Genomic DNA, 14,404 nt, shown 5'->3' with positions numbered 1-14,404 from the left:
TGCGATGATTGGCTGGTCAAGTAAAGCCGTCCAATCACTAAGCATTTTATTAATTCTTTCCCCAACCCACCAACTCTTCACAAACAACAACCCAGTGAGAAGACAGACAGGAAAGCTAACTAGGGAAACGAAATACAGCCCAAATCATTTGGGTTGTCCTGTGAAGATGAGCAGAATTGCTGGACTTCTACGGCGTACGTTTGGAATAGTACGCGACCACGTCGGGACAGATACGTTGGGGAATAAATATTACTTAATCCCAGAACAGAAGACATGGACAGGTAAATAAGCCCTGTTGTGCTAACATTAGCCAGTCGTGACTTTATGTACAATCTTGATCCCTGCAGACACATGAAGATAGCTTTATGAAATGCAGCGACTGAACTTAATTTAGCCTGTTTCTGTCTCTGACCCTGGTTGTTTTCACTATGATGACAACAAACTAACTTTTCTTACCCAGTGCGTTATAGCTTGCTACGGATACTGTACTCTGGTTAAAAATATAGATTTTCTAGCCGTGTGTTGTGTATTTTGCATGTACCTCTGCTCTCTTCCTAAAATGTGTTGCTGTGGATATGACTTTACATTTACCCTTTCCACCTTGTAGCATAAAGAGCTCGCCACTAGATGGGGCAACCGCCTCACTAAGAATGTTCTCTTTTCAGTGTTTTTAATAAGATTATTTAGGACTGAATGCAGCTCACTGCAGGTAAGATATCCCTCTTTTTGTTGGGCTGATTTAAGGCAGCTCCACTGTCCCTGGCCCTCAAAGTGGACAGAGTCCTCTGTTGGTACAGATCAAATTATTACTTGTCTGTTGTGATGTTGATTTAGAAGGAGGTCACATTCCTACAGAGACATGGTGGCAATGCTATAGTTTGTAATACACATGGCAAGCAGTAGAAGTGTCTCATCATCAGGCTAAGCCATACTGGGATGCCAATGGTGTCCTCCAAACCGTCTCTGACCAGGCCAAGGACATGCTTGTTTACCAGCTTACTAAATGCCCAGGCTTACTGTAAGTCCTCTTGAGTTGTCCTGTTTGTCTCACACACTGTCTTTAAGTAGTGTGTCTAGAATAGGATTAATGGAAAGTTATAGGCCAAAATAGTGACTTCCCTCAGCACATGCTAAGGAGATTTTGTGGCATGCTGGCACAATGGCCTTTTTAAATTTGAAAAACAGAGCACACTTATTTTTTTAAGGTGTTTATAAAATAAAAATAAAATACTAATCAGCTTTATTTGCCAGGTATGAAGACACATACGAGGAATTTTGCTTTGGATCATCATCATTGCTCACAATGCCCTTACACATACAAAACAAAAACTATATACACACCATAAACAATATAGACAGGTTAAGACATTAGTGCAAAGTATGCAGGAGACGATTAACACACATCTCCAGGGACTGTGTGTGTCATATCCACTACTGTACGTGAACTTGTTTAGGGGGAAACATGTCTTTCCATGTTTAACTCCAAAACAAAGTCCAGGCTTATTTCACTTTACCACTTTAAATTATCATTAGCAGGGGTCCTTCCCAGACTATTGACCACAGGTCAGGGGTCACAGGTCAAAGAGCACACCCTTTGCCTGCTCCAAACATGAAACTGCGGGGGCAGGTTCAATCTCAAAACGGTGTGCACTGTGTTGCTATAGTTTCCTTGTTGAATGACATGTTTTCTCTGAACGATGTAAAACAGTGTGCAACTCTTTTGAGATATGTTTTCTGTCGTTTGGTGGGTGTTTCTCTTGTTTATTGGCTGTGTCACAAGTGACACCCAATCAGCAGAGACGTGCATGTAAACTCATGATAATAAAAAGGCAGAGCGCAGACAAAAGGATCAACACACCCCTGTTTCAGTTTTTAAAAAAACATGTTGCTACGTTTTGTTGGGGCTGAACGTGGCCCTGGTTGACCAGCCATGAACTTTTGGCGTAGTTATAACAAAGGGTTAATGATATTTGCCAGAGTTATTATGCCTGAGGAGAGTTCCCTCCCATTCCAGACACTATATGGGAACTAAACTACACAGCAATAATCTCAATCATATCCAACCTACACATGCTTGTGTTTGTCTCCCTCTCTTGGTGCCACACTAAACAATATAGATAGTCTTTCTTCAACTGGCATAGCCTGAATATATAGTATATCATACAGTGCATACATTCAGTGGTACTTTCCTCAGAGGGGAAAACCAAGCTGTTTTGTTGTTTTGTTGTAGAGGGGCGACCTCCGGCAGGTTGCAAGCCTGGTATCTTTCTGTCTGAACTTGACTTTGTGCTTCACCTTTTTCTCAGCAGTTTGCGGGGGAAACTTGCACCCACCTCGTATTTATAATTCATTACAAGGCTGCTCCTACAACCCCTGGCTGTCAGACTATTCAAATGAGACATCACAGAAGCCCATTTTCTAGCAGGCTACTGTACTCACTGCCCAATCACAATGAGTGACATTGTGGAGAGGCTTGTTGTCCTGTAGAAAAACTTGTTTAAGAACAAACACTCATAAACTCCAGACTGGCACATACTCTCTGTATATATGTTCATAATGAACAAATAGGAAAATGTGTGTGCCATATATTTCTCTTTTTCTCTGCCACTCACCCCGTCCAGCCTTGTGGAAATAAAGCAGATGCATTATTCAGTCCGTATGTCTTGCTAAAGCGGGCTCTTTTTGATCTTAAACTGATAGGCCAAGCGTGGGCTCGGGGCCTTAAGGCATGGACCGCAGGGCTTTCCACTGCAGCACATAAGTAGTGGTTGAAGTAGGTGAGGAGTCTCTCTCCTCTTCCTCTCTTTTTCTCTCTCAACTCTGCCTACTTAGCCTATTCATTTGTCCATCCCTAGTGTTCAGTCCATCCCTCCCCTACCTTTTATCCATGCTTTGCTACTCCCATTTCTACCTCTCTTGATCTGTTTACTTTAGAAAACTAGGGCATAAGCAATTCCGGATGTGGTAGGCCACGTATGAGGACATTAATGGCTGCTGAAAAAATAATAATAAAAGGAAGCAATTGCTTGTTTTATGTGTCTCTGCCCTATTTGATCTCATCAGCTGCCCAGATTTCTCCTTAGGTAGTCAGTCCTTCGTTCCCTTGCCCCTTCCCATTCATTGCTGCCTCTTGATTCTCCTTCTTTGAAGCTAGTCCAGTGAAGATTTCTATTCACCACATTAGAGTAGTTCAGCGCTGTGGAAGGCTAGACCCAGCAGAGAGCTTTCTATCCCCTCTTCTTAAATGCTGCTGGACATCAAAATGAAAAGGCCTGAGTCTGAAGTAGACGCCTAAAGAGGGAGAATGTCTGTCTGTCTTTAGAAAAGGTCCAGCTAAAGAGGCCTACTGTGTGCTGCTGCCCCATAGAGAAAACCATGCTATAGGCTGTGGAGCCCCAATGATTGTTGTCCGTGGCAGGACTACAAGAGAAAGCCACTGGCAATCTGGCCACTGGTCTTTAGAAGGTATTTGCCTTGGTGTTGGCTCCATAGAGCTGAATAGAGAATCTATATTCTTCTCTCTTTCTGTGTGTGTCTGTCCCCCAGGCCCGGCTCTGCCTCACACTGCATGGGGCGTCATGTCATGCTGCCCAGATGAAAGCAAAGCATTCTGTGGATGGGCTCATTCGTCTTCAGCAGTGGGCCTGCAGCTTTGACGCCTGCCTTCCCTCCCTTTTATTTAGGAAGAGAGGCGCACTGACATTATCGGCCGCTGCAGACACATTTGAAAATAATTGCCTGTATGATTGCTATTTTTCTTACCTCTTTGAGGAGGTGTAGCCTTTGTCTTGGAATCAATGGCTGCTCAATACTGGACAGGGGAAAGGCAGTTTTCTTTCATGTCACTGTGAAAAGGATGTATTTTTAGCGCTATTCATTTTAGCAGTGTGTGCCATGCAGTTTTAATCTATTGGTCCTCACCACTATGTGGATAATGGAAAGGATTCAGAGGTTCTTCAGAGGTGCGCCACGCTGTTGCAGAGAAAAGATGCATTGACTTGTCATCCTATCACTATCCCTCTCTCTTTGTCTATTATTTATTTGATTCCCCAGCTCTGTTCTATGAAGTGAAAAACTGAAAAGGCCTCAGTTCTGCTATTTCAGGATGGGTGACTCTGGGGACTGAGGGAGGAGGTGCGTGTGTGTGTGTTGTTGTATTAGTGTGTACATCTGTGGTTGTGTCCGTGTGTTTGTGCGGCATAACAACTACACACTGTGTGTGCATGCGCTTTTGTATCTGCTTTGTGTTTAAAAAAAAAAAAGAAATTCTGTGATAGTGTGTTTTCTCTCCACTTCATGCCCAAGCACACTTAACACAACAACAGATGGCTTTGTGTCATCAGAGCGTTGATTCAAGCCGCATATTTCCATGGAAAGAGTCACAGCGGAGAGAGACGAGGGTCCAAATGGCTGTTTATTCTGCCACAAGTCATCCCCAGGGTGTGATGAAGGAAGGTCTATCCTACAGTAGGACACCAAGTCGGTGGAATGGCTATGTCCAGAGTCGATACAGTAAATCATGGTAATTGATCAACAGTTTTGCAATGCGTGGGGTTTAAATAAAGGTTATTTAATCATTATAGAGAAACCAAGTGGCTTTAGCTCATCTTGCTTTATACTCTTTGCCAAGTGTGTATTTGTATGCGTTTGTGGTGGAACATCATAGAGTGGCTTAACTACTTCATTAAAAAGACATTTGAATACATAGCCGCTGTAAATGAGAAACGGGCACATTTGTTTCTTATGGTAGAGCATTACAAATGGGCCTAGCACCAATATCAGTAGTTTAAGCAACCTACAAATGTTATGGAAATGTGTTGTGGTGAGCAATCCTAGGCAGTTGATGATGCCAACAGAAGGAGGACAACATATTAATCAGATCAATTTTTTCCATTTGGCGTGGATGGGATTCGCTGTCCAGTGCATTCACGTCTCTCTCTGGTCAGATGGCCAGCGAGATGTTTTGACACCTCGGTGCTCCTTGTCTGTCAGAAACTCAGCCAGAAAGACTGACAGACAGACCGACGCAAAGCAGCCGTCTCCTGAAGCTGCTTATTCAATTCAGAATATTTTAATAAAGCAGACAGGCAGAGAGAAATAAAGGCTAGGCGTAAGGGAGGAAAGATAAGGCCGAGGGAGATTCGCAGAGGGTGGAAAAGAAAGTGGGGTATAGAAAGTGAGTGACAAAGAACAAGGGGGATGCTGACACATGGGGTGAAATTATAGAGTGGGGGAAGAATGGAGAGAGTTAAAGTGAAAGGAGGGTTTCTGACAGAAAGATGGCGAAATGAGTGGGTGGAACAGGCAGATAGATAGAGGGGGAGAGAGGCAAGGTGGAGGTAGGTTAATGGAGCAAGAGAGTGGACTAGGGGAATGAAGGTGCAATGGAAGGAAAAGGAAGGGGGTTGGATGAGAGTGATGGAGGTGAATAGAAAGGGGTGGACAGCTTGGTGTAAGGACATCACACGTATGGGCCTCAGAGGAGCGGTGGAGGAAAAAAGGGGGGGGGGGGGGTTCACACCGTTTCACAAAGGACGTTGACTTCCTGGCTTGCCACGGTCCTTTTCTATAAGCCATCGGGCAGGGAAGAGACTTCAAGAGGATGGGTGGTCTTAAGTGGAAGTATCCCTTCCACCCTCAAGTACGCCTGCATTTAGTTAAAAGTAACACACGGGGGAAATCAGAGTATTCTTTTCAGCATGTTAAGACTTTTTATATGAATTATTCTCTTCTGTTCTGCTGGAGTTGCTCAAGCCTCGGCGGGATCGACAGCAACAGGGACAAACAGAATGAGGGCTGAATAAAAAAAAATGGAACAGCATGCAGGCCTACTTTACGCCTATAAGCTTCTCCTTTCACCAGAACTGATGCAAAACAACGGCTGGCCTTTTCCCTCTAAACCTCATCCCGCATCACTAGGCTCAGGGCTAATGGGTAACCATGGTTACAGGCCTCACACATCCCCTCCATTTTTTTTTTTTTTTTTTCACGGAAAGAGATTGGAGGAAGAGAGAGAGCGAGACAGCAAAGGGTGTCGGTATTGGTACCTGGTTGCCCTTGTATCACTGATGCCTATCGGATCACTCCATCCTCATAAAGCTGTCCATTACCATGCAGGTATTGGTCCCCCATCCCTCTCTCTGGCACACAGCTCAGCTGGAAAGGAATAAACTAGGCTCAAGCCAGCCTCCCTGCTCCAAGACTGTTTTTTGTTCCACCACAGTGTCAGGTCTAAAACTCACCGCTTTACGTCGCGTAGTCATGAAGACTGAGAAAGCGGCTCTTTGTGCTGTTGCAAGTGGCAGCTTTTGTGTGCATCGCAATCAAGTGAGACAAGTGGACCTGGTGTTTTGCAGAATACGACGTTGGTGGTGTTGATGACGAGGAGCATTAGACGTAGGTCCTTCAGTCGGAGCCCGTTCTGTTTTGTTCTTATCTGAGATTTAGGGCTCTCCAGCAGAAGTGTGTTCCCCTGACATCTGCTCCTGTAATGAAAGACAGGAGTGCAGGAGAAAGGCACACAGCGAAAGAGACAGCTCCAGACGCCCTGGAATGACATTGTGGAGGTGAAAAACCTCTCAGGTCGCCCCCAGCGGCACTCACCTGGGAGCTGATGTGTGAAGTTGGGGGGGTTTGTGTGTGCGAGAGTGTGTGTGTGTGTGTGTGTGTGTGTTGAAGCAGGGGATGGAGTTTAGCGGGATGTGTTCAGGGTTCAAAGAGCAACCCTCGGAGCGCATCACGTCTTATTCTAACGAATGGGAAGGATAGGCCTATCTGACGTTTGATTGGCTCCCGATTCTGGCTGCCAAGGCAACCCCTCACCCATCCTGCCTCCCTGTCTCCTCCCTTCCTTTTCCTCCGTCTCCCCTCCTCCCCCTGGTTCCACAGCTAGGCTCACAGATGAGTCGCGCTCAGACAGGTGAGATGGCTCATGAATATTTATGCGGTGGGATTTCATTCCTCGCGCCGTTGGCCCCTCCCCCTCTCCAACGCAGTGCTGCGTTTGTCCTTCACGGTAAGAGGCAGTGTCCTCGCGCCTGTCCCTCAGGTTAATCTCTCTCTCTCTCTCTCTGTGTGTGTGTGTGTGTGTGTGTGTGTGTGTGTGTGTGTGTGTGTGTGTGTGTGTGTGTGTGTGTGTGTGTGTGTGTGTGTGTGTGTGTGTGTGTGTGTGTGTGTGTGTGTGTGTGTGTGTGTGTGTGTGTGTGTGTGTGTGTGTGTGTGTGTGTGTGTGTGTGTGTGTGTGTGTGTGTGTTAAAGTAGGCTTCCCCTAGTGAGTGATGAGAAGGCAGACCTGTCACAAGAGGGCCCGCTGAGATCGAGAGCTCCTAACACCTTTCATACCTCTCTCTCTCTCTCTCTGGGGTTAGAAACAGTGAAGCAGAAAGATAGCTTGCTCCTAATTTGCTGACTGTTTGCGTCAGGGATCCTAAAGTACAGACCATACATCCGCTAACATCATTCAGTTAGTCCGTGGTGAGAAAAAATTAATTAATGACTGATTGATACTCAACTGATCTTGATTAATATTTTTTTAATAAAAGTAAAAACATTTACTTGTTCATTTTTAATATGGAGATTCCTATTGCATTCCTCCATTCAGGTGAGATAGTCATATAGATTATTATTGACATTGACATTAATCATATTGAATTCTTGTGGATTCAGCTGTGAGATAGTATAAGAAGGCAACTGTGTTATACTGTACTATACGTTATTTTTGATTTCAAGCTTTATGAACATGACTTGAATTTTAAGACGACGCCTTATCTCGTGATGGACATTTCTCATTATTTTTGTCATTTTAGAAACTAAATGTTCAAACAGTTTAAACAACAGTTTGAAAAGAAAAAAAGATTAAAAAAAAAGAATTGGATGTCTGTTTTTGTGTGTGATTGCATTCAGTGTGTTATTATCTAGAGCTTCAGCTTTGAAATATGATGCTTTTCTTCATTTTATGACATTTTTTGGTCAATTCCAGTTTGTTTTTACCAATTGTTGTCTCAGCTCCTGGGAGTTTATACGATTTCGAATAAGTGGTGGACGTCTTTTGAACTTTGAAAGTACTATTTGTAGAATGGTACAGTATACAGCCTTGGCCTGTGTGTTTTTCCGCAGTTGTCCCAGCTCTGGGATTGCCAAAGAGAGGGAGTGAGATTCCCCCCCCTCCCCAATCAGACCGACAAGCCTCCTCCCGATGTGTATGTGGTGGGAGGATCAACCGTGTTTCATAAATATATGTACATACTGTATTTGTTATTCAAAGCCAATGATAAAAGCCGTGGTGGAAGGGGTTTAGTCATGCTGCAAAAGCAACACGACAAGAGGGGAGCCATGCTGGGATGTGACAGAGGAGAGGGGGAGATGCAACCTAGTGGAGAGAGAGAGAGAGAGAGACCGAGAAAAAGTGGGTGCCTCTCTTTATGCTTATTAGTTAGGCATTAGCTTATGGGGACCGTGTCATAATTGTAGCTTTTCCGTCCGCTGCCACCCACACCAGTGCAAATATGGATAGGATCTGTTTATAATTAGCATACCTGTTAAATGTAATTGTTAGTATTACCTAGAGAACACAGCCTTTTGTTTGCTGGCAGTTGTTTTCGTTCTGCTATCATGGGGATTTTCGAGGAAACCGTTTCTCAGAAGACATTTTAAAGGCATACATGTAAATAAATGTGAGGATCATAGGATGTGTTTTACACGTTGCTGGGCCAGCTTTGCAGATATGGCGAGAGTCCGAGAATGCAGTGTTTTTGTCAGAGCTGGATATCAGAAAACCAAAGCTGCAGCGCTGGAGCCTGTGAGGCCCTATAGTGACAATCTAGTGGGAACCAACGCAATACTAGCCTAATTAGCTGACCTGATTACTATATAGGTTGGATAAAGTATGGAAAGGAATCATCCTCATAAGGCATAATTACAAGACGGCAAATGCACGAAAGATGTTTGTGTCTCCATTGGAAAACATTCAAACAGCCTCCCGTACACACACTTAGCCCCTTTTGAGTTCCATCATTCATCTATGCCTGTGCCGTAGCTATCTGTAATGGCTGAAGTAAACATTAAGGCCATCAGTCTGCGGTGTGCATGGAGGGTGTTGCCTCCATTTGTCCATGTCCAGTCAGCTGCGGAGAAACGGTGATGGAATCCTGACAGATTGTCTGTGTTTTGGAGCGTGTTGTTTTCCCTTGCCCGTCCATTTCTCTTCTCCTTGCCATGTTTACCATGCATCATCACTCTCACTTTCTCTCTCGCCTTCTCCCTCCTTCTACCTCCTCCTTCCTCGCCTCATCATATCTCAGAGGGATGGGAGCGATGGTCGGACATCCGGCTACCTGCGAGGAGAAACACTTGTTATTAGTGAACACTGTATAAAGCTGTGTAGAACCACACAAAGACACAATTAGCTCTTCTTCTTTTTTCTGTTGTTAAATCTCTCCATCTCATTCTATCTCTATCTCTCTCCACTGCCCCCCCCCCCCCCCTTCTACCTCTGTCTCCATGTCATTGTGTGCCAGCCAAACTTGTCTAATCAGCAGATTCAACCAAAATAATTGGCGGTGGCCTTGCTGCTAGCGAGCGTCGTGCTGTATACAGATAGGGAAAGGAGCACTTAATATTCCGCGCAGCCCGTGCCTCTCCTGTTCTCTGTGATATCTGACCTCTTTTGTCTCCTGCTCGGCTTGATGTTGATTTTGGAGGGCATTGTTAGCCAGAGTGCTGTGATTGGAAGAGGTTGGGAGCGAGGGGGGCTGTGGTTGGTTGAGTTAAAGGGAGGCTGATTTGCATAAAGGCTTAGCCCAGATTTGGAGCCACTCAGCGAGATCTGAGGAGAAGGGCCCGAGGGCCACGAGGTAATCATCCATGGCCTGTCACAGTGCTGTCATCCCTCTGTGTATTTGTGTGTCTGTGCGTCTGTCCGTATCTGTGTGTCCGCGCGAGCAGGAGACTGAGAGCATTGTGTCTGAGCCTCATTGTGTTTGTATTCCTTTGCGTTTTGTATGCATCATTGTTGAGCATCTCTATCTCACGACTTGCTCCCTCTCGCTATCATTTTCCCTACTCTTTTTTTTTCTTTGTGGTTTCCCAGGAAGGCTCGTCCGTGCCAAGCGGATGGTAGTGGCAGCCAATCCTAACGAATATGAATATATAGAAGGCAGCATACCGACGGAGTGGGACGGTAAGTCTGGACCACAGCCTCGCTGTTACATGCTTTAGTTATCACTGACATGGATAAATGATGTTAACAAGAGAGCTACCTAGCAGAGAACACAAAGTGTTGCATAGATAAAATGGAATCACAAATTCATGGCTGCATCTATTGGGGCCTAGGCTAATCCATTGATTCTCTCTTTCTGTTTTTTTCATGCTGCGAGATGGGGGTTGGGAAAAGCGTATTCATGAGTTTATCAAAGACGCCTTCTGCTGGTGTTATACAACCGTATCATAAAATAGTGTTTCAAATTTCTTACAACTGGATACAAACTGTTCCCTCTGTCTCAGGCTGGCTTTATCCACCTTAAACCCCTCATCCTGCTTCGCCCCATCCCTCATGCATTTTCATCAGGATGCAAATAAGAAAGGGATAAAAGAGGCCCAGAATCCCTGTGCTAGCTGGAGGAAGAGTTAGAAAATCTCTCTCTCTCTTTCTGGCTCCCTTTAACCTGCTCTTCTGTGCAGCCAGCTCAGCCAAAATAGAGCTCCTTAAAAAGAGAGAGAAAAAAAGATGACAGACAGACACAGTTCTACTCAGGGGGAGAAAGAAGGACTGAGCTAGTAGCTCTGTCCTTCCTCCATCAGTAGCTCCGAGCAACTGATGGAGAATGACAGAGTGTATACTTTCAAATTCAAAGATCAGAGCAGATTCACAGTCTCTTTTGAGACACAGCACTCAGTGGTTCCGCTCTACCTAGACTAAAGAGTGTAACATGTGTATTACCACCATGCTGCATGTTTGCCTATAGTTCGCTTAGTTGAAAAACCACAAAGTGAGAACCCTGGATAGATTTTCCCAACTAGCTTAGCTAGTTTCTGCACCAAGCTACTGTGGTGCCCTGGAACTTGGTGAGGCTATAGCTGCAGCCTTTAAATATGGCTGCAGGTTTTGTTCGTGCCGCGTATGTTTGTGTGGGTGTTCTCACTCTTCTCCTTTTTTTTCTTCCTCCTCTTTCCTCCTCCAGCTTGGATCCGAGGCAGACGGAAGGAGCCCCCCTCCGTCGAGGTACGTCTACCCCGAGCCTCCCCGCTGTGCTGATGGTTGGACTCTAGGGGGCTGGTTACAAGGGAGGGAAAGAAGCAAAGATAGAGAGGAAAAAGCTTTGATTTGTTTTATCTTACAGTTTCAAACTGAATCCAGGAACTTTGGGGGACAGGTGTTAAAATAAACAGCAGCTGAAGTGCATTGATGGCGAGGCGGAGAGCAAAGACAAGACTGATGCCATGTCCTAGTTTACTTTTCTTTTTTCCAGCAAAAGCCTGCATCTATGTTTTTTTTGTGTTTTTATTTCTGGCAATAGTGAAGTAGTGCAGTTTTCCCCCTCGTGTACCTCTCACTGGGTTTATTGCTCTTTAAATGTGAGAATGCTGGAAATGATTTGGCTGGAAAAATGTGTGTCTATAGGAAATCCCTTGGAAGGCCAGTACCCGGGCACTCTTTCTATCTCTCAGTCCTCTCTCCCTGCCAGTGGCCAATGCCATCCCCTGCCTCCATTGCCAGAACATTCTCTTCCAATTTTCTGCCTTGCGTCTGTCCAATAGCTGCCATCGACAGCTGGACAGTGTTGATGTGGCCAAGGCTTCACTCCCAGCACATTACCCTACCCCTTGTCACGCTCCCTCTCTTCCCGGTCCAAGCCGACATAAATTGATTGGATTAAATCCTGTCATTAACAGGCTGGAAAAGCAGCTCAGTATGTTTGTCTCCCTCCCCACGGCTCTCCCCTCTCTTTTCCAGTCCTTCGGCTCTGCCAACACACAACAGCATTATGCCCGGCCCTCCCTTCCTTTTTGGCTTCTCATGCTAGGGAGAGGCTAACATCACTGGACACTAGCTGTGGCTCAAGTGGGTAACTCTTCCACTGGTGGACTATGTTCAGATCATAATTGTTTCCATGAGCTGGAATGGTTGTTTTTATTGCAAATGCCTCCTGTCATGTTGGTTTACCAATCCGTTCCAAGCACTACATTTTCAACCAGGGTTTATTGGCCCAATATAGGTTAACTGAACACGCTTGTTCTTTTTCTAGTAAACTCCCTACTTCATGCTGAACAGACACACATTTGTTCCTGGAAGCCGCCCAGTGCAACTTTCTGCCTCTTCTACTTTTGAAATAGTGAGAAGTTCACTTTTTGTGTCTTTCTCTATGACAAACCGAGGTAGATGAGGATCACTGGTTCAGCTTTGCGAGACAGATTGGAGGCTCCGTAAAGTAATCTTGGTGTCACACTCGATTGTCTCAAATCTTCAGGAAACTGCCACCTTAACATTTCCACCACCACAGACCTTCGTAGATCATGTATGGTTGGGTTGGGCGATATTCCGTTTATACTATGGTATCTGTCCCTTTTTAATTGATCTTATTAGCCATAGCGGGCAATGTTGTAAAATTTGCATATCCTCAATAGAGGATTTTCACCTTTTTTTGGCATAAGGTGTCACAGACTACCTGATTTCTTATCAGGTTATCTGCAAGAATACAGTTAAAAATCCACCAAAAAAGGGCCTAAGATTTTACTAAAAGGTCTAACATTTGTTAACAAGGGTCTTGACTATTGTGCATTGCCTAAAATAGACAGTAACATTATCTAGAGCTTTTTTGCAGATAGTAGCAGGCCGTTTGGAGACTTTATAAATTTCAAATGGGTTTGTTGTGACAATGGATTTCATGTGCAGGAGGAGGAGGAGGAGTTTTAGATAAAAACACTGCTAAACACAGTAGACAGAAAGCTCATTGATTCATCATGGGGAAGTGTTGATTTCAACAAAAACTCAATTCATAAATGTTTCAACGGTTAATCCATCCATCAATCTTCTGCCACTTATCTGGATCCAGGTTGCGTTATTTGGTAATATTATGAGAAATTATTTTTTCTATATATACTGTATATAGCTGAAAAGTACTGACAAAATGTGACCTGAATGTCAATTAATTAATATACTTAAATAACTCTAGGCCATATCATCCCTACTGGACATCATTCTTTGAGTGTGGCCCTGAAAAAATGATTAAATGTGATGTGTTCAAAGTCTTACATATAATTTAGTGAACACTGCAGAAACCCTAAGTATGTATATGTCCACTTGTGTATTTTACAGGAGCTGCTAAAGAATGAATCTTACAGGGAGCACATTAAACAGAAGGCCAAGGAAGTGGATGAGAAAGAACTGGCCCTACAGGCCAAGGAGTATGAGGAAGGTCTGGTGGCGACTCCTGCAAAGACCGTGGCCAAAGGCCACGCAGCCACGACCAGCTTCGGCAAGCAGGAGATCAGCGAAGACCCCACCAGCACTGCAAACACGTTCCAGCCTGGCTCCTGGATGCCCAATCCCAAGAAATAGACTCGGACATCCACATGTACTGAGCCCGCTGTACGAAGTAATACAGTCCAATAGAAAAGGCCTGCAGTGAATAGTACCTTTTGTGAAACTGATATTCACTTGACGTTGAGACTTTGGAATTTAATTTTAGAAGCACCTTTCAGTATAATGCAATCCAAGTCAACAACACCACAAAGTATGACTTCAGAAAATTACCAGTTTAATCAATTTCACAGAGGAAGTATCTCTTTCAAGGCTGTTTTATTGGACTGTATTACATTGAGTTTTGTGTAGTCGATAATGTATATAAACACGACAATAAGCATCGATCATCTTGAAGCTGGCTATAAGTGGCTGCAGTGATTTAATGGAGCTGAAAGGTCTGTGAATAAAGCAAAGAAAAATGAAAATGGCTGAGTCAACCAACTACAAATACACTATTCCGTTTAACAGATGTTGTAAAACAATAAATAAAATCTAATACATTGTAAGTAATTACACGGATATTGACTCCTTGCCAGTATAATGAATCATTAAATGTATGAAATCCATGCTGGTCAGAAGAACAGATAAAGTATTGACCTTTGACCAAAAGTCTTGTGCAATCATTTTAAATAACCCTAAGAGAGCAACGTTTGACATTTAAAGATGAGAAGTATTACTTGTTGAAGTACTTGGAAAAGCATGTTTAATCCTGTGGCAATGTGTAGATAAGATCGATACAGTACATTGTTCCCCAGTAAGACGTTCTTTCACTTGACGCCAAAGAGCACGTTGGCGAAGAAAGTTCAGCGTGGCTATAAAAACAAATGCAGCAAGGAATTTGCGATATTACATTTAAAAACGGTCAAAACACTAGTTCACTGTTCT

The 14,404-nt window shown here is 44.1% G+C and overlaps 1 protein-coding gene across 2 annotated transcripts; it reads left to right on the top strand.

Annotated features, from left to right (window-relative positions):
- Positions 1 to 27: 27 nt before the first annotated feature.
- Positions 28 to 13,998, top strand: ndufaf2 (NADH:ubiquinone oxidoreductase complex assembly factor 2). 2 transcript variants are annotated; one of them, XM_034871634.1, is made up of 4 exons: positions 28 to 281; positions 10,088 to 10,177; positions 11,178 to 11,218; positions 13,313 to 13,998. In XM_034871634.1, exons 1-4 carry the CDS (start codon positions 167 to 169, stop codon positions 13,553 to 13,555), a joined length of 489 nt encoding a protein of 162 aa, XP_034727525.1. In that variant the 5' UTR covers positions 28 to 166; the 3' UTR covers positions 13,556 to 13,998. The 2 variants fall into 2 exon arrangements, with proteins under 2 accessions (XP_034727525.1, XP_034727526.1); XM_034871635.1 differs by lacking the exon at positions 28 to 281 and adding an exon at positions 679 to 709.
- Positions 13,999 to 14,404: the final 406 nt, after the last annotated feature.

The sequence above is a fragment of the Etheostoma cragini genome, chromosome 5 (genome assembly GCF_013103735.1).
Source record: "Etheostoma cragini isolate CJK2018 chromosome 5, CSU_Ecrag_1.0, whole genome shotgun sequence".
NCBI classification, from domain to species: domain Eukaryota; kingdom Metazoa; phylum Chordata; class Actinopteri; order Perciformes; family Percidae; genus Etheostoma; species Etheostoma cragini.
Note: the sequence above shows the minus strand (reverse complement) of the source record. Positions and strands in the feature narration are given on the sequence as shown.

What these genes read in the sequence shown, in the direction of transcription:
- ndufaf2 (XM_034871634.1), top strand. Translation starts at nt 167, where the DNA reads ATGAGCAGAATTGCTGGACTTCTACGGCGTACGTTTGGAATAGTACGC. An exon ending in CATACCGACGGAGTGGGACG is followed by an intron (nt 10,178 to 11,177) that starts GTAAGTCTGGAC and finishes TTCCTCCTCCAG; the next exon opens with CTTGGATCCGAGGCAGACGG. An exon ending in AGGAGCCCCCCTCCGTCGAG is followed by an intron (nt 11,219 to 13,312) that starts GTACGTCTACCC and finishes TGTATTTTACAG; the next exon opens with GAGCTGCTAAAGAATGAATC.